The 20,714-nt window shown below is 39.0% G+C and overlaps 1 protein-coding gene across 2 annotated transcripts in view; it reads right to left on the reverse strand.

Annotated features, from left to right (window-relative positions):
* Nucleotides 1-9,076: 9,076 nt before the first annotated feature.
* LOC124280579 (glutathione S-transferase A4-like) overlaps nucleotides 9,077-20,714 on the reverse strand; it is a 29,039-nt gene continuing 17,401 nt past the window's right edge. For both annotated transcript variants that reach the window (XM_046716557.1, XM_046716555.1), the window contains 5 exons: nucleotides 17,168-17,219; nucleotides 16,310-16,442; nucleotides 13,148-13,280; nucleotides 12,674-12,808; nucleotides 9,077-9,835 (listed from right to left, as the gene is read on the reverse strand). In XM_046716557.1, the coding sequence (XP_046572513.1) occupies nucleotides 9,704-9,835; nucleotides 12,674-12,808; nucleotides 13,148-13,280; nucleotides 16,310-16,442; nucleotides 17,168-17,219 (585 nt within the window). In that variant the 3' untranslated portion in view covers nucleotides 9,077-9,703. The remainder of the gene's footprint in view (nucleotides 9,836-12,673; nucleotides 12,809-13,147; nucleotides 13,281-16,309; nucleotides 16,443-17,167; nucleotides 17,220-20,714) is intronic.

The following is a 20,714-nucleotide window of genomic DNA, read 5'->3' on the forward strand; positions in this document are numbered from 1 at the left end:
TGAGACGTTTTCTGTTGCCTTCGTCAGATCGAACAAGTAATTATCGCATAAAACCGTATCTAATTTGTTAAATGATATGAATGTCTTCAAGAAAAACACCTATGATTAATGCTAAGTTTAGAATGTGACAAGACCACAATAATGACGTTATCAGTAGAGCCGTCATTTTTTTTTCAGGTTGAAAGTTGACAATTCCAGTAATATAACAGGTGCTAAAGTGCTGTGTTAATGAGGTAAGGCATACCTCAAGGACGTGTTGTATAGTGCTCTCAGCGCCAGGATTGACGTTATAATGATGGAAATGAGATATATGACATCATTAAAAGCTTAATCTGAGGATATCCCATCATTTAATGTCCTAATGAACTTCTAGCTATACATTGGATGGTCTATATTTCATTTTTTTCTAATAACCTTTCTTGGACCCGGATTTAAAAAAAAATGTATTGCTTTCAAACTATTCTAATTAAGTCAGTTGTGTACAGATTGCGATATTTCTTGTTATTTTTTAAGGGGAATGACTGTAACGTGTGGGTGTTGAACGCTGTTGGCCCAACGAGGATGTTGCTTGGTGGCTGGTGAGGCAATGGATGTTTTGGTTGTGGATGTTGATTTGGCTGAGTTAGCAGTAGAATCTCTGCATTTGTGGACAGAAGACCTCATTGAAATTCAACATCTCAGTTTCAATAAAGTCAGTAAATGTGTTTTGTGTCAAGTCATTTGATTGTCTGAATCGCTTACAGGCCGTCGTCGCATTGAGGGAGCACTGCCGTAAGAACAGAAACCCTTTTGTTAAGCAAATAGTGAGGGGCGAGTTTTACCGGTAGTGCAGAATATGTTAACCTTTCTCGTGAACACATGGTGGCATCTTTGATTTTCAGTACACCTGTGAAGATCCGGGTTAAAATCGATCTTCAGCAACCCATGCTTGTAAGAGATCGGGTCGTCACGCTCACTTCACTTTTGGGTAATCACTGAATTGTCTGGTCCAGACTCGATAATTTACAAACCGCCGCCATATACAGGTGAGAATATTTGCATGTTAACGTCTTTATTTGAAGAATACTCCAAAACGCCGGGTTCTTCAAATGAAGGGCATTAACCAACATTGAAAACGCACCAGTCTAAGATTTTTCATCAAGATGGATTTCAGCATGACAATGATCAATGAATATGACTAACATGAAGTCGAAGGGCGTGTCTAGTCGAAAAAATACTTTAGAAACAATTTCCTGTTCACCGTATGACTCTTAATTCCAAAATGCATCAACATGCAGCCACGCCATAAAAAAGGCGCGGATTTCATTCTGAAATCATTCTGACTGCGACATTAATAGCAGGTTCTCATTGCTTCACTAACGATTGTGAAACGAGGACAGAGATGCCGAGGTTAACACCTCACGAAAAGAACGTGCACTAGGCATGATTCAGGTTGGCACCAGCACCAGGGATATTGCTCGACAACTTGGACTTGGCCACTCCACCATCGTTAGGCTTCATAGACGACGTCAGCAGACAGGCAGCACCCGTGACCCCCCACGACCTTGGCAACAACGTGTCACGACGCCCCGTCAGGGTCGCCATATTGACCATGACCTTATCTGTGATCGAAAACTGCCGACTGCCAGGACTGCTGCACTAGTTCAAGGTCGACGTGGGGTCATCAGCGCTGACACCACGCGACGCCGTCTACACGCTACAGGGCTCCATGCTCTTTACGTTGGACCAATTCTGACTGACAGACACCGTAATGAGCGTATACAATGGGTTAGCAGGCATGTTCAATGAAGGTTACAACAATGGCATGGTATGGTAGTCACTGCCGAGTCACGTCTTCATTTACGTAATGCTGACGGCCGATTACGTGTTTGGCGTAGACGTGGTGAACGTTATGCTGATGAGTGTGTAGTTCAGACAAACCGTTGGGGTGGTGGGAGTGCCATGGTCTGGGGTGGAATAAGTTACAATCACAGGACTGCCTTCATGTCTGTCAAGGGAGAGTTAATGCCCTTTACTACCGTGACCAGATTCTTCAGAATCACGTCGTAGCATTCTGCAATCACTACCAAGATGTCCATACTTTTCAACAGGACAACGCACGGGCACACACAGCTAGACTTTCCATGCTGCAACACATCCAGGGAATTCATTCGTCAGTACTTTCGCCAGATGTATCCCCCCATTGAGCACTTGTGGGACGAAATTGATCAAAGTCTTTCGCGGCGACAACATATGCGAAACATCCGGGAACATGAGGCTACACTACTGCAGAAGAGGAATGCCATCCTCCAGATCTCTATTCCGAAGCTTATTGACTCAATGAGGAGGCGTTGCATTGCATGTGCCAATGCAAATGGCGGTCACACGCGATAATGACTTTTCGATTTGACCCCACGTGTGTTTGATCCTTTCTGACTGTGGAACAATTAAATGAATGAGCGTCTTTTCTGTGTTGTTGTTTTTGTCAGTCGTCCATCTGTTATTATCCACTAAAAATATCAATTCCTTACACGTGCTTTTAGTAATCTGAACTTTTGTAAGTGGTGCGTTTTCAATGTTGGTGAGTATATATATTGCCTGTAACACAGAGATAACAAGGAACTCGATGGCATAACAACACTGTCTTTCAGACAGTAAAAGATAGATATCCTGCAGATATATTTCCAAAAGCATCTTGGTGTGAGTGAAATTAAAGCCGAAGAAGGAAACAGAGAGTTTGTGTTAACCTTTGACACGTGTGGTGGAAACCCCAATACCAGATTGCAATGTTAATCTGGTAGGATATTACTCCTAGCCCTCACCAAGGCAGACATGAATTCGTTGCTTGAAGTAAAGAATCAGTTAGCCAAACAGTTCCCTTGTTGAAGAATTGGCTGTGAGTGGAGGAAATGGGGGTCTAGTTCCTAGTAAACGTTCGATGACATGAACAGACAAAGATAACATAAAAAGGAGCGGCCACTTAATATTGGGGAAGGACAGCAGAAAGTGTTTTGAAAGAAACTGGATAAATGTAGTGGTGGAAAAACATGGTTACCTTTTCCAAATCTTATTTGTGGACCCAGAACATATCTACAGTGAACCAATCATTTCTTGTAAAGCCGTTGGGAGAAACTACATGCATTTCTGCTCGCCTATTCAGAAACGTGCACTATTTGTCAAATTAATCTTACGTTCCCGGAAAGTAAGAAATGGCCGACACCTCAACACAACTAAAGATGGTGAGCATGGTTGAACAATTTTCAAGCAATCTTCCGGGGGGAAATACCAGAGGTGTGGGCATCACACTTGGAAGTATCTGTTGAAAGACTCGATCACAGGGCTTGCGCGTGACAATAGTGTTACATGGAACTGTATCCACTACTCATTTGCTATATTCAAGATTACACTTACATCACTGAATGTACTGACATGACGTTCTGAAGGATAGCACCTATACATACATAACTTCTCAATTCAAGCAAGTGTAATCATCACTTAAACCTCTGAAGACGTTTAGACCAACATCCAGTGAGGACGGTTTTCATCTGACGGGTCGTCCCAAAGCTATTTCAACTTCATCGGAAGAGCGGTTTCTGGGATGATAAAATGGAATTAAAAGACTGTATCCCCAAAAGGCAGATGTCGTGAAAGTGTTGAATCTAGTACGACTCAAAGAAGAGACAATATCTGTTCATACGTGCAAGAAGTTTCCTAGGAACATTCAATCATGTTGTACAACATTCGGTGACAATGGCAAGTGACGTCTTTGACGGCTTCTTTAGGGCCGCTTCTGCTGAGGAGCACTCTTGGGTAACTGAGGACATCGGCACATTTTGAAGACTGGTGTCACTGCCTCTTGTGGCTTATAAATGGTCGCAATTCCTTTAAACATGAGCAAGCCGTTTCGGAAGGAGCTCAATGCAGTCATTCTCGCAGATGTAACGCTCTCAAGTGACTGTTTATTCTGGCTAGATCCACTGTCCCGTGACTTTCATAAAACGATGTTCACTCCTAAACCATCCCATAACGGGTACTACACTCATCGTGTATTCAGTTTATTGATAAAGAACAGTTTGAAGGACTTTTGGTGGCCAATGTATTAGCAACATAGCACCTATTAATCATCAACGCCTTGTAGAAAATATGTTTGGGTTAAACCAATACCATCACTTTGATCGAGGCTCACAAATATTGAATTCTCCCTTAATGAGTTTGAATAAAACGTTTTGCCAGCGTCATGTATAATTTGTACAACTTCAATAAGTCGATTTTATTAGTTGTCGCTCGCTTTCTATTAAATGTACCAAGATAGCTTTTAAATATGTTTTAAATTGAATTACCTCATTATGGATTGTAATAGAAATAGTATATGGATGCAAGTAAATGCACATCTGTATATTGTTTCGATTTTCATATATATCTCCAAATGATCTTAATGCGATTGATTTTATGCGACTTCCTTCTTCCAACATAACCCTCAGCTGGTAGTGGAATGCGCGGAACGAAAAGATTTCACCTGTACACATCCTAAAGATGGACACACAGGAACCTGTGTGTACTGTTTCATTTCTCTGGTGATCGAGATTTGGCTGTGTAAGTCTGTGTGTACACAAAACTAACATTGTGATGGCTTGAGTGCTCCATTGAATGGATGTGGCTTTGCTGTGTTTCCAGTTCCAGGTGCATATAATTACACAATGCCATTTAGAAAGTAATCAAATGTAACATATGTATTATTTGGAATTACACTTTCTTAGTAAAGTACAGATTCTTGTACTTTCATTGGGACTCACACCAATAAAAGTACAAGAATCTGTACTTTACTGAGAAAGTGTAATCCCAAATATAACATGTTACATGCTGCATAGAATTTCAACTATCCTTATGACAAGCCTTTCATTAATATCTATACTCCCAAATAATAACATCATTATTCATACCCATAGTCTCCCAATGACAATCCTACTATTCATATACAATCCTACTATTCATATACAGTCCTATCAGGTATACCCATAATTCTCCGATGACAATCCAGCATTCATATCTATACTCCTTCAATAACAATCCTATCATTCATATACAATCCTATGCTTTATATCAGTCCTATCATTCATGATCGCTTCCGTGGTGTAGTGGTTAGAGCGTCCGCCCGGAGAGCGGAAGGTCGCGGGTTCAATGCCGCGTCATACCAAAAGACGTTAAAATATGGTACTTGTTGGTCCCTGCCTGGCGCTCGGCATTAATGGGTACAACATGGACTGGTCGGCTCGGAGTCAGTATAATGTGTCTGAGTGGGGCATTCATGCTTCACTGCGGCATGGTATCTCAGTGGGCTAAACTCTATCTGATTATGTCTTTTAGGTAATCGATTCTATTGCTGTTTCATATTCACGAAACGTTTATTTTTGTGAAACACAGATAAGGGTTATAAAATACTGGATAAAAATACTTCATATGAATTGTTCTAGATATCCATACCAATGCTATATAATGTTAAAAAGATTAGATGATGCTGGAAAGCAAAACTGGGTGTCAAATCTCAGAACTTAGCTATTTTACACGTGTTTTACCCACGTTTGCTTATCACAAAGTGTGGGTAATTCTATATTGTTTACAGCTATATTCAAACAACGGTTGAAAGACATTAATTGCCAAAATTGGCATAGTTTAATATCATATTCGCACTATTTAAGTAATTATAATAGCATTAAGACTTTGTTACAGCCTGAAAAAATATTTATTGTGTCTCTCGGATAGGTCTTTGCTAAGAGCCTTATGTAAATGTAGAATATCTCTTCATGATTTTAATATTAATCACCCACGTAGAAACAAAAATGAACATGTATATAAATCACTCTGTTTGCAATGTCATCTTAACGTTGGAGGACGAGTTCCACGTCCTGTTTATATCTAAACAGTATCATGACCTGAGATTACAATATCTACCAAGCCTATCTAATGTTAAGCACTATTCAGTGAAACTCTTTTGTAATATATCAAATACAAAATAATGAGGATAATTTACGAGCACTCGCCATTTTTCTTAAAAATGTATTTCTATTGAGATGTAGAAGGAAATAGAAATATTGCTGTATTGTTCACCACGTTACATGTGTTCTATCAAATACAATTGTATTCTAGGCTATGATGCTGAAATACTGAATAAATAAATATCATATCATATCATATTTTGGTGAAACGCGTGGCAAGAATGTGGTACTGACAAATCAAGGATCCTGAAAGGCGTTACGTGTACACTTTTATGGTCAGATCCACCTGTCCCTTCCACGGGTACCCGCGTACGTACTGCGTATGGCTGTCGTGCCCCTATGGTGCTACCCCCGCTGTGTTGACGTAAATCTTACACCTTAATCAGCCGTTCGGAAATGTAGCTGTCAGCGTATGCGAAGAATGCGTGAATAAAACAAACATATATCCTGTCAAGGATCTCGTGAGGATGATTCTTCAGAAGAGGGAAATTAATAATGAATGTCATTTCCGTTCCTGCCGTTACTGTATGACAACAAGGACATGTCATTGCGATTGCTGACTTCATACTCTCAAGATGCCTCGGCCTTTGTTCGGAGGGCTGAACCTAATTGCCTGTAAGCTGACGGCAATCCGCAGGCCAACAGGAGCAGCGAGTCCCCTCCACCACTTACAATGAACCCGTGAAGATCCGGGTTAGAATTGGTCTTCAGCAACCCATGCTGTAAGAGACGACTAACGGGATCGAATGGTCAGGCACGCTAATTTGGATGACACATGATGATGTTAATCATTGAATTGTCTTGTCCAGACTGGATCATTTACAGGCCACAGTCATATAGATGGCCTATTGCGTTAAACAACAACCAAACAAACCAGTCATAATGTAGCCGAAGAGAAGAATCTTGTCTTTTTCATAAAGGTTTTATGATAAGCCCAAAACTGTACGCAAGGCTCACTATTTGCCCAGACTGTGACTCCCAACTTCCGCTTAACAAACAATTAAGAATGGTTATTCTTGACAAAAATAAAATATCTTTGTCAAACTTATTCCTGCGTCTTTAAAGAAGCGACTGTTGAAATCTGAAAACAATCTATGAAATGATTGTAAAGTTACTGGTTACTTTGCACTGCACATCTCCTATAGGTATGGAGCGTTTTCCCCAAAACAAGCCATTCAAGTGTGTTAAAGTTACTCCCTTAACCAAAAATCCTTAATTTCGTTACAGTTCAAAATATGTACATTGACGCAACGCCTGAAAAAGAGGAAAATCTAACTAAAACATTGCACTGCATCTCTCTTTGAGACATGAACGGATTTTGGCAAACTTGAAAACATTTTGGTCAATATTTTTCAAATTATTGGTTGAACAAACTTTTCTATGTTAAAATTTGTAAACTGCTGTCCTTGCAAACATCAAAATATCATGATCAAAGTTTGCACTGCCTTTCTCCTTTAGAAAAAAAGATGGGCACCCAAATCTGAAAATAATCTCATCAATAGATTCCAAGTTACTTCTTGAACAAACTTTACGGTGATCGTATTGTTTTCAGCTGACTTCCTTGGTGCAAACTATATACACCCTAACTGTATTCGTAGAAATTGGATTACAGTAATAAAGAAATCTCTTATAGAAAACTGACGGTTACAACAGACCGGTTTCACTTGGTGTATATCTTAGTTTAAATGCGTATAAAGTACTACGGTTATAACGAACTAGGATTGGTGATCCGTAGGAGGTATAACTGTAGCTTACTGTATTTAATTTGACTGCAGAAATCGGTGATCAGCCAAACTGGCGGATTGTTATCGTCGTTTTCACACTGCTTTCAACCCATGCCAGGAACCGACCTCGTGTTTAAAATTTATTCTAACTTTTGAGAATATTTGAATTCAGAATTAGGTGTTTGAATTTCTTGTTGAAGCTGTTACATGTTCAAGACATCTAAACGACGGCGTCAAGACTGGATATTATGAAAGCAGGTACATACAACCTGTAACGTTATTGCACTCTGAAGTGCTGAAATGGTCTCAACGATGACTCATTCCTTCCAGTTCTGTGACAGTCAAGGGTGTTTTCTTTCTGTTGCCCACGCTGTATGTTGGGAAGAGAGCTCAGGATGACTCAATATGATCTCTATGTTGACAGAGATATCGATGGGTAGACATAAGGTTTCAAATATCGTTCATGGAACCTTATCTTACTCTCTATAAGGCAGATAGATGTTCCTGTTGCTGCCTGACGTTCATCAACTCATTCCCTGAATACGCTGCCACGAACAGTAACGTTTTAAAATCATTATGGAATTTGTCTGCAACTGGCAACCGCACTTCGAAAGCCAGGGTGGAATTGGTTTCGATGACGACCAGAAGTCTTCTGTGATAGAAATATGTACGCATAATTTTTGTCTTAATTTCATTTTTAGAAAAAACAAAACGATTGTCGACATGAATAGCCAACTCTTTTTAACGACGGGGGACCTATAATGTTGCGTTCGATAGTAATTTGCTTTAATCGATATTTTGGAGCAGTCTGCGAACCTTGGCCCCGTTTCACAAAGCTCTCGTAATCCTAAGATGTCGTAACTTTTCTCGTAGCATTCGTGCCTCCTATGTCACAGTATAGGAGGTACGAATGCTAAGAGAAAAGTTACGAGAAACGGGGCCCAGGCGACTGTTTCATGCAGCACGTGGTACCATTGTCATAACAGGCCAGACTGGTGTAATATGTGTCTCAACTGTTTGAGAGTCTGTGCTACTATCAAATACGGATTAACATTTTGAATTCAATGTTCGATATTATTTTCTTATTTGACTAACGGGATCGGGTGGTCAGGCTCGCTGACGTGGTTGACACACGCCATCGTTTCCCAATTGCGTAGACCGATTCTTGTGTTGTTGATCACTGGACTGTCTGGTCCAGACTCGATTATTACAGACCACCGTCATATAGCTGGAATATTGCTGAGTGCGGCGTTAAACAACAAACAAACCAAACAAATCTTATTTGCGGATGTTATAGAGTATTCGGAGCTGTCGCTGTTGGATCCAATTTAAATTTCCGGACATCCAGTACTCAAAAAGAGCCAGAAAAACGAGAACACAAATTATTATCGACATTTAAACAACAAATATTGAATTAAGATCCATGTCGCCATATCTAGGTCAAGGAATGTCAAAATACTTCACCGAGTTTGCAAGGCATACTTTCATATCACTAGGGGTCGATTCAACTCTCCAAATCCCAAGCAGCAAAATCTAGTTTAGTCCACTGTTTGCTGTCACCCGAATGACGCACCACCTCACTGTCTTCCTCTACCATCGGCTTAGCAAATTGATGCGATGTTAGTCAGGCATCCAGTTTCAAACATTACATATATGTTTACATCACCTACTGGCATTTCATGAATATCAATTTGTATTTATGTTTTGTGTTGTGAAATTTCTACTTTTGAAATGTCTCAGTGAAACACGGTATTTTTTTCATTATCACTCGTTGTTTTGCACAAGTGACATGTTGGCAAGGAGTGATGGAATCCCAGAATAATACAGCCTGAAGCTCATCAAACACGGGGCTACCCAATGGAAGGGAGGTAACTCGTGACAAAATTGGAAGCCTACATAAAATCTCCACAAGTCAAAAACATCAAAATGTTTTTCTTTGTCATGTTGCTGAACATCACCTCAATGTCATTCCTTTTTATTAATAAACAGTTATGCAACAGTTGTCATCTATCGATGGAATTCCATAGCAACGATTTCACACACGTCTTTCACATGCTCAGGGGTGTTCGATTGTCTGCGATGAGGTCCCTTAAGAAAAGCAGCGATGTTTGGGAGTGTTGTCATCATTTTGTAGAATTCCTGAAAAAAACATTCATAGCATTTAAAAAGCAGCCTGATCACTTTTGTGAAGACATACATGTAAATTTCGATATTCAATCTTGGGCATATTAATCCCATGGTTTTGAGGCTGTTATTGTGGCTCTTTCAAAAAATAAATGTTGGAATTACTTCAAGACATGACATTAATGAGGGAAAATCACTGTCCACAAAAACATAACCATAGGGTATAAGTCAGGGTTTGTCATGGAGTCACTATATGGCTGTAATAATGCTTATATGACATAAAATGTAAACTGACTCTTGGCGTCACATTTAAATAAAGACATTCGTTCGTAGTAAAAGTCACGGAACAAAATACAGTAAATCTTGAAAAATAATGTGACTGTTTGCCCAAAGGCTAAAGTGTAACTCAATATTAACACTGGTATATTTGAAGAATAATGACAATTATTATGGATATACAACTTCTTTTATTCTGTGGAGGCGACGTTTCGACATATGTCGTCAAGCAAGTGATACATGAGTAACAAATTGAGAGAATATATGCATGAGTTGTTATTACAGTAGATAGGGAATGAGTTGTTTATACAATGAATGAGGTTGATGTAGAGTATGACCAGAAATTATTGAGAAGTTTAGGAATATGTTTAATTGGATTTCTAGTATAAACAACCTTGACCAGCTATCAAATGCTTGGTTTCATTCAAGAGAGACAACTCCGTTAATCCTTTTTCATTAATTTGTGAAGAGTTATCCCCCTTTGTTTACATTTACTAGCAGACGACATTTTCAGTGATCCTCAGTATGGATGATTTAGAGAAGAGGAAGTTGATTTTAGAGTATTATAACAAGGACATCAGATCAGCTAACGTCATTTCAAGTAGAACAGGCATCCCTTTGTCCACTGTTTATCGTGTTTTGAAAAATATTGCAAATGGATATGGCATTGAGCACCAGGGAGGCGCAGGTAGGCCCAGAAAATTGACTGTCAGTGACAGGAGGCGGCTTGGTATTCTTGTTTCTAAAAACAAACGAAGGAGTTTAGGAAACTTAAGGCTTGATATGATTGATAGAGGAACTGTGGCTGTCTGTAAGGAGACAATTGGAACTGAGCTGCATGCAATGGGTTGGCAGAAAAGTCGAGGAATTCCATCACCGATCATGAAACCTGAACAAAAGGAGCGAAGGTTGAACTGGTGCTTACAGCATAGAAATTTTAACTGGGACAATGCTAATTTCTCAGATGAAAGTTCTGTGTGGCTGTTTCCTAAAACACTGAAATTCTGGACCAAACAAATGAAAAACCTTTGTATCAGCGCCCAAAGTACAGTCCAAAATTTAACGTGTGGGGTGGCATATCTGTGTTAGGGGCAACGCCCCTCTGTGTATTTGAAGGGAACATGAACAGTGAGCGGTACACAGATATTCTCAAGGGACATTTACTTCCATCTGCTCAAGTGTTCTATGGATATTTTTGGATTTTCTAGCAGGACAACGACCCAAAACATCGTTCAAAGCATTCACAGGCCTGGTTTCGGACCCAAAATATGACATTATTAGATTGCCCAAGCTATAGCCCTGATCTAAATCCAATAGAAACTGTTTGGGGACTTATGAAGGAAAGTGTCAATAAGAAAAATCTGACAAATATTGCTGAAATGAAAGAAGAGGTGGTCCGATATTGGGACAGCATGGACCACGACTTTCTAACTTCTTTGATCAGTAGTATGCCCCGAAGCATTCAAGCCTGCATTGCTGCCCATGGTGACTTGACAAAATACTAACTGTTCACCTGTCTTTGAATCTGGAGTTATGTTCTGCTAATTTAATATACGTAAACTTATTTAATACGTGAGTAATGAGTGAAAATTTTAAAAAAAATTACAATCTTTAAATTCTCAATAATTTCTAGTTGTATTGTACAATGCTTGTATAAGAGACTGAGTAAGCTGATAGGAAGCCAGTAGGGTGACATATAAGGACTGCACTAGAGCTTATACAACTGATAGGAAGCCAGGTGGATGTTTATACAATGAATGGGGTTGATGTACATAGTTGAATTGAAACAGATAATGTACACAAGAAATATTATTGATTACTTTATCAAGTCATGGTAGGCATTGGGAATTTAGAATCCTTCATCTCTGTTGAGGGCGGGTCCTACCTTCTTGATGTGTACTGCTTCCAAAAGTTTATGAATTTTGTAGTCTGACTGGTTCCTTTCTATGGTTTTGGTCTTGTCCCATTTACTGTTATAACAACTCATGTATATATTCTCTCAATTTGTTACTCATGTATCACTTGCTTGACAACGACATTAGAATCTATGTCGAAACGTCGCCTCCACAGGATAAAAGAAGTTGTATATCCATAATAATTGTCATTATTCTTCATCAACTCAACTTCTAAAATGCCCATCAAAGAAGAAACTGGAATACTTGTTGAAATTACTGTTCATTAAACCCTGGTATGGACTAGAGACTTGTTTGTTGTACATGTTAACTTGGTATTTCTGCTATCCAAAGTGTTGCCATCATGTTAACAATCATTTCGGAGTTAACAATCATTTCGGAAACATTAAGTTTAATTACTGCAAGACCACTCGCATTTTTCCAATTTAATTCACTCCTGCTGTAAAATAAGACAACAAGTCTTAAAACAATGGCTTGGTGCTGTATATTCAGTTCTCCTAGTTGTGGAGGAGAATACTCACCTTTGAGTGGGGACAGGTGTGGAGGAGAATAATCACCTTTGAGTGGGGAGAGGTGTGGAGGAGAATACTCACCTTAAAGTGGGGATATTTGCAAAGCAGCATACTCACCTATGGTGGGAATATCTGCAGAGCAGACAACTCACCTTCAACTTAGGATAGCCATCCAGAACACCTTCCCCAAATTGCTCGTGTGCTGTCAGCAGAGGTTCGAGAAGTGAAATGTCAGCAAGGGTCATGCCTTTACCCACCAGGTACCCACTGCTGCTTGCCTCCAGAATCTAGATTCAGTAAGACAACCAAAAATACACAGTTTAATGTCAAAAAACAACACAGCCCATGCCAACACCATGTACCATACAAACTAATCACAATCTCAGTGACATCTACAAACTGTATTAAATGGAATGATATTAAGAATACTGTGGTGTCACATGAGGTATGAAACGCTGTATTTTATCAAAAACAACTGGGAATTGTGAGTAAGCATGTTTTAAGCATACTTCAATTTTATATCTATGTCTATAAATAAAAGGATGTCAAGTTTTACCCATGTCAGAATTTGACGATGTTTTCAATATACTGCAATAGAGAAGATTACTTGTTTCTTCTTTGTTTACCTTTTCAAACACTGGAAGATATCTGGGGAAAAACTTCTTCCGATAATCCTGCAGAATTGGTTCCACATCGTCAAACACCAGGAAGTCAAAGCTGTTCATGAAGTCCCGTGACCCCTCGAAGTACATCTCCACTCTGTCAATATAAAGCTCAGGTACAAGATATTGTCTGAACTAAACAGGTATGCATACTTCACAGTGATATGAAGTGGGAATAATTATTGTAATACATGGTGGAACAACTTAAGAACGACCATCTGTCCAACTTTAGCACACAGAAGTGGTAGAGGCACATGAACCACTTCACTGGAAAGCTATGGATGAGCTGACTTCATTGGCTTTACATCAAAACATGGGCTTTACATCATAACATTGGCTTTACATCAAAACATTGGCTTTACATCATAACATTGGCTTTACATCATAACATTGGCTTTACATCATAACATTGGCTTTACATCATAACATTGGCTTTACATCAAAACATGGGCTTATGAAAAAGTAAGGCTGCAGAAAAAACTGGCAGAAACATTTTAAGCTGAAATATCTGGCTAAAAATATTTCTTTCTTTTGATAGAATATTTCTTCCTTGCAGATTTACCTGACAGAATTAAAACCCTTCACAAATCTCAATGTTTGTACCGTTTACTGAATCTACATTTGTGCTCAAACTCTGGTTAATCCAACCTTTTCAAGTGAGGGTAGGATGAGAGTAAAATATAAATCTGATGGTAGATTTTAATGTGGATAAATGAGGATGATGACAATCATTCAATAAATCAATACATCAATACATCAATCAATCAGTATTTGCGATACTTTAATTTGCCAGTTGGCCTGCTGCCCATTTTGTTAAAGTCAAACCAATAAAACAAAATAGACTACACTGTACACAGTTTCACACTGTTTCTACAAAATCAGTTAGCGTCAATGTTTTAGGTCATTTGACTGTAAATTACCCCTTGGCTGGTCACGAACCAAACAACCCCGGCTTCAGCCACAACTGGGTGAATGAGTAATATGGGTTTTAATGCTGCTTTGAACTGTATTCCAGTTATATCCCAGTAGTGAGTGAGTATAGTTTAATGCCACTTTTAGCAATATTCCAGCAATATCACAGCAGGGGACACCAGAAATGGGCTTCACACATTGTACCCAAGTGGGGAATCGAACACAAGTCTTCGGCATGACGAGAGAACGCACTAACGGCTACCCCACGTTGCCACCTTATATCCTAGTAAGTACATGATGTACAAGGAAGGTCTAAAAGGATGCATGAGTCAGACGTTTACCATCTACATGAAATCTGCAAGCACTGAATCAGTGATGTTTTACACCACAATACATATTCGGGGCAAAACTGAGATTAAAAGCCACAGTCATAGGTTTCTGATGTGCCCAAGGGATGGAACTCTGCACAGTACTTAGTGAAATTCACAAACATTGAAATGATGCTGACAAAAATTGGAATGCAGTTGGATTGAAACTGAAACCAACAATCATAGGTTCCTGGCATACCTAAGGGAGGCAACTCTGTACAGTGAAGTACAGTATATTAAACGACCAGGACCCTGGACTGTCCATTTGGCCCTTGTGACCCAGACCTTCATAGCTGAATGACCTTTACACTTGTACAATGCTTCTTAAACATCTTCTTGACTGATATTGATAAACTGACAAAGTAGAAATCTGGCATAGATAGAGATATGTAATCTTCTTTAAATCAAAGTCATCTTATTGTGTTCTGGCAGATGGAAATAACATTACTTCACAGAAGTGGTTTTGGTGCTATGTCATGAAGACAGCAACAAAGTATTTGCTCATTTGTATTTTACATGACACCTTCATTGGCAAACCCAGCAACTTGTCCTGACAAAGGGGTGGTGTCACACCTCAGTGAGCAGTGTCAACATGTGTGTCACTACGGTGAGGTGAGGTGAAATTGGGTTTAACGTCGTACTTGAGAATATTTCGCTCATATGATGACGTGCATGCATGTGTATGTGTATGTGCGGCTGCTTGTACTAGCCCAGACTGAAGCTGGTTTTATAGTGCTAGCCCACTGAGATACCATGTCGCAGTGAAGCATGAATATCCCACTCAGACATTATTCTGACTCTGAGCCCACCAGTCCTTGTTGTACCCATTAATGCTGAGCCAGGCAGGGACCAACAAGTACCATATTTTAACGTCTTTTGGTATGACGCGGTCGGGGATCGAACCCGCGACCTTCCGCTCTCCGGGCGGACGCTCTAACCACTACACCACGGAGGCGGTCTGTGTGTCACTATGAGTGGCAATGATACAGATGAACAACTAGAGCACATTGAGGACACCTGATGATTGAAAACAGCCTGGGGTATGTTGCTCCAAATGCCAATGAAAGAAAATAATACACAATAATCCTTTTACATATTTCTGCACAAACTAGTCTTGTCAGGTATTCTTTCTACAGAATAGCACATTCTAAGAGACCATTGGTTGACAAATTCCTATGAATACCTACTTGGACCTAAATCCATCCATTCATCTTACCCAGACCTGTAGACCTCAAGTTGTTAGGTCAATCCCTTCCAAGTGGTCAAGTTCTGTCTGATGACCATTCATTCATTTCATTTTTCTGTTCCAAAGCATCTGTTCTTTGCACATTATTACAAAAAACATGTCACAATCAAGTATTGAAAAAACCCCACCAACAACATGCTCCTGATATGTTATTTCCCAAATTTGTCCAGGATACAGTTACCCAGCAATCTAAAACACCGAGTCTCTAAATATAGATAATTTTGACAGAAACAAATAACTTTAATTTAATTGAAAAGAATCTCCAGTGTGCTGGGAGATTCACAACCTGAGGGAACTTTAAACTTGCTCCATTTTGAGCTGTTGCATTGTAAGAAGTCCTGGGCAGAATGGAAAATAATGAGGTTTAGGGACTGTGAGACAGACTATGGCCACTCTTGGCTTGTCTCAGAGGCAATCTCAGTGACATGAAAGCATGTCGTTGCATCCCATTTTGGGATGCCAATCACTGGACTGCCTGGCCCAGATTCAATTATTTATAGACAGCCATCATAAAGCCGCAGTACAAGTTTAAACAACATACACCGGACGCCAGTCATATAGAAATGATCAATACACATACTGCATGTGAGGATTACTTACAAGCCATTTTCTGTGAGGTTAGAACCATACAAGCCCTCCCTTATGGCCAGGTAGTGTAGGATTGCCCTCCTCTGAACTAGGTTCTGTCCATCTATCTCTAGCAGTGGCAGCTGACCGTACAGCATCTTGCCACCTGGTAACACACGTGATTCAGTTACAAAGGAAAAACCTGTTTCAGACACTCACAGCTCACATACTGTCACATTCAGATAAATGTCTTGGATCCATCAAATACCATTACATTGTTCCTAACCATTATGCAACTACACAACACTAGAAACACCTGTCCAATCCAGTTGCATTCATAGTTTGGCTTTGGTTGTTTAAAGCCGCATTCAGCAATATTCCAGCTATATAGCGACAACCTGTAAATAATCAAGGCTGGACCAGACAATCCAGTTATCAACATCATGAGCATCGATCCACGCAATTACAATACGATGACATGTGTCAGCCAAGTCAGCAAGCCTCACCACCCGATCCCATTAGTCGCCTCTTACAACAAGCATGGGTTATTGAAGACCAATTCTAACCCGGATCTTCATGGGTCAGTTGCATTCATGAGCAACAGACATTATGTGTGAAGCAATAAAGTTTCTGAAGGTGGTTATGTAACTTCTAAAATAATTATGATTGGGTTTGAATAGTTATCAGAATGAATCGAGTAAACAATACATGTGATGATCAAAATCCTGGATTAATATTTGTCAACAAAACATTCAATGAATTGGTTGTCTGCACATCAACAAGAGCACTGGATGATGCCCATGGTATCAGTCAGTGGATTGTCTGACCCAGATTCAAATATTAATGAAATGTTGAAATATTTGACGTTACCAGATCACATTGCCTAATTACCTGCTTTCATTTGAAGGAATTCTTCTCTTGACTCCATGTTACACTCTGTGAACTGACAAAATATAAGGTTCCAGAAAACGGTAAAAATATCATAAAGACTAAGCTCTTGTCTCTGTTGTACAACTTCTATGATATCCATCATCAGGGTTTTACTGGACACTTGATTCTTGCATATTGGATGCTGAAATTTGATGAAGTACCCCAAACTAAAATCCTGTGCGACCTTATGGACGCAATATAATTGTTTTCTGAGAAAGAACTTTCTGAGTTTGTAATGATATCCCATATTAAAATATAAACATTCTGTTTACAATCATGATACTAATGACATTGAAAGTAACACATATTATAACATCATCATGGTCAAATGGTAAGCAAATATCCCAAGGAATCCCAGTTTTGAAAAGCTGTGTAAAACCCTGTATCATTTACAAATATTTTCTCCCCAGTATACACACACCATGATGTGTGTAAGTTAAGGATCCTGGCAATTTCTGTAAAAAGATACTCATAAATATAATAACAATTTAAGAATGAAAAATTATGTTTAATGTGTTGAAAATTAAACATCCGACATAGAACCTAACCTTTTAACTAGCATTACAATATTCTTAAAAGTATACTGAACATTGAACAACATTAGAAACGCACCACCCATATAATAAGAAATATCCCTGTCAGACTGAAATGTACTCACATCTGAGCATCGTCGGTTCATTTTAGTGTGGTGCGTTTCTAATGTTGTTCAGTATATAATGTAAAAAGGATTAATCTGTAAAGAATGGGACAAACTTCTCTTCTTTATCAAATTGTGAAAAATGAAAATGATTTGAAAATATAAAATAGCAAAAGAAAACAATGCACTTGTCCTATGCAACATAAAACTAGAGTACCGTATTTCCTCGAGTAAAGCCTGGGTGTATATTCTGGGGCACTCTTTACCTCTGGTATGTATTTGAGGCCTGGCAATTTCAGTTTCAGGATTTTCTCAGACCAAACTTCGGTCCCATAGTTTCAATGTTTTTAATTATAAAAAGTGTTCCTACTTAGCATTGTGATATCATAGTTGAAATACATTTAGGGAAAATCACACGCATAGTACTACTATTATAGTATACTATTTTAGCTCAAAAGTTTGAGAATGGACACAAGTATTAGCTCCTGATGTTTTTGGGTTGGGAGTGGGTGGGGATGAGTGCTTAATTGCGATACAGGTTTACCATACTACAAAATTAACTTTCCTGATTTTTCAGGTTTTATTATATTGTGGCTAAGGTAAACCAATACTATATGTATACATTTGTATGCTGCCAGAAGTTGTCATTAATTACAGCCAGTCTTTCCATGAGGTATGGTCTTATCATCGATGGCGGTGACTCCACCTAGTGCAGTAATTGTCTCATACAGAATGGCAGATTTGTTCTGTAAATATCCTTCATGTGATTATCCCCTTTTGAATAAACTTCAGTCAGTGGAAGTTGATGTAAAGGCAGGGTAAAACAAAGAATGCATAACAATTGCAGAATGAAGTATTTGGGGTTAATATCTTAAAGGTCACATGCAACCAAAAAATCAAACATAATTAAAACACAATTATCACTTATTCATGACATATAATATACATTGCTGATTATGCAAAAACATATAAACAAAATTATAAGCATACAATCGCAAATCAAAAGTGCAATATTGTGTACTTCGGTTTACTTCCCAAGAAACGAAGCCGCCGGGATACCGAACCCAGTCAGAGCGGGTGGGTGTGCACTCAAGTGTAACGGCTGGTTCATTTGCAGATGCTCATTGTGTGTGTATATATAGAGATGTTGGGTTTTGTAAATACATGCTCATTTTTTGTGTATAACATTTTGCAATCAACAGACATCATAACATGTCATGTGTTCAAGTATCACACCTGCCTGTCTGTGTAATTACATAATGTGACAGAGGCCGAACTCGGGCCATAAATCAATGCATTTTGTTTATGGTGTATAGCCTGATTGGTGTTAAGTTCAAATTGCATGTGGTCAGTGATAGCAGCTGTGTATTGAATATTGTCATTAGCAGACAGGCAGGCAGTCACACAGGTGTCAATAAAACAAGACATTGAGTTTTGTCTGTGACAACGACATATCTATATCACAGTTAGAAATTCTGTCAACACTAAATAATGACATTGCTTTTAAGTATCGAACTGAAAAAGTGACTCGGTAAGAAGAACGTGTGGTGAAATAGACAAATGAAATTATATAAACAGTTAATTTACTGTCATAACATATAAAAAGCTCGCACCTGTGAGATATCAACAAAACACTAGAAAAATAGCTCACACCAAAGCCTTCACCGAGTATTCACCGGACAACCCGCTTCCAAGCTGCGCGAACCTATTTCACTGCGCACATGCTATGAGCGCAGCCCAGCTGTTGAAACCCGTTTTCCCCAGAAAAGTCGGGGGAAATTTAGTGAAACGTTTGAACTCCGATTTCGCGTTTTTTTCATTGCGTTATTTTTCAACTTTATAAGTTGAATTTGCATTTTTGACGATTTGTTTCGGTAAGTCCATACCGAAAGGTATCAGAATCTGCAAAGTTGTATTTTACGTTGCATGTGACCTTTAAGGAATTAAGCCATTATCTCATAGCAAACTTATGAACAGGTCTGTGATGTAACACACAACTTCACAAAACCTTCATTGACTACATGTAGATATGATATAAAGGTCTCCTATGCTCTGTAACATCCAAGAAGCCTGATGTTTGAATATCCTCATCATTTTATTACCTAGAATAACACTTGGTTTCTGATATATTATTTTGACAGAAACATTAAAACACAATCTGAAAAAGAAGCTCCAGGGAAGTGGGAGATTCTGCACCTGTTGAAAATCTCGACTTGCTTGTATAATACTGTGTTATACTGAAAGGTATGGAAGGCCTGTTTTTCATGGTTAGATACATTAATCTTAAGGTTCATTTAATTTGAATAACAGACAGAGGGAGATTGGGTATTAATATTATCATTATCAACATTAAAGGCCTTAGTTTAAATGCCTTACTTGCGTCAGTAACAAAATTCAACTCACATGAGATAAGTGAATGTACAGATATTAATACATAAGGGACCGTTCATAATTTATGGCTAGGGACCGTTCATAATTTATGGCTAGGGGGTGGGGTGTGTGTGTGTGTGTGTGTGTGTGTGTGTGTGTGTGTGTGTGTGTGTGTGTGTGTGTGTGTGTGTGTGTGAGATTTTGGGGGCACTCATTTTGTTCTGGGGAGGTATGCATGTCCTAGGGGGTCAGCAATTTTGTACATGAAATATTTTAAAATTGAGCTTAAGAAATATGGGAAGGGGGGAGGGGTGGGGTTGTCATTGATTTTGTACATGACATGCAGGAGAGGGTCACTAACCTTATACATACATTTTAGGGGGGGGTCACTCTCATTGTACCCTCTTCTCCATAAAAATCATCATTCCCCCCCCCCCCCAGCCATAAATTATGAACTGTCCCTAATAACAGAAACTTCGACTTAGGAACTTGCCATTAATT

The sequence above is a fragment of the Haliotis rubra genome, unplaced genomic scaffold (genome assembly GCF_003918875.1).
Source record: "Haliotis rubra isolate DU_JTF1 unplaced genomic scaffold, ASM391887v1 Scf27, whole genome shotgun sequence".
NCBI lineage: Eukaryota > Metazoa > Mollusca > Gastropoda > Lepetellida > Haliotidae > Haliotis > Haliotis rubra.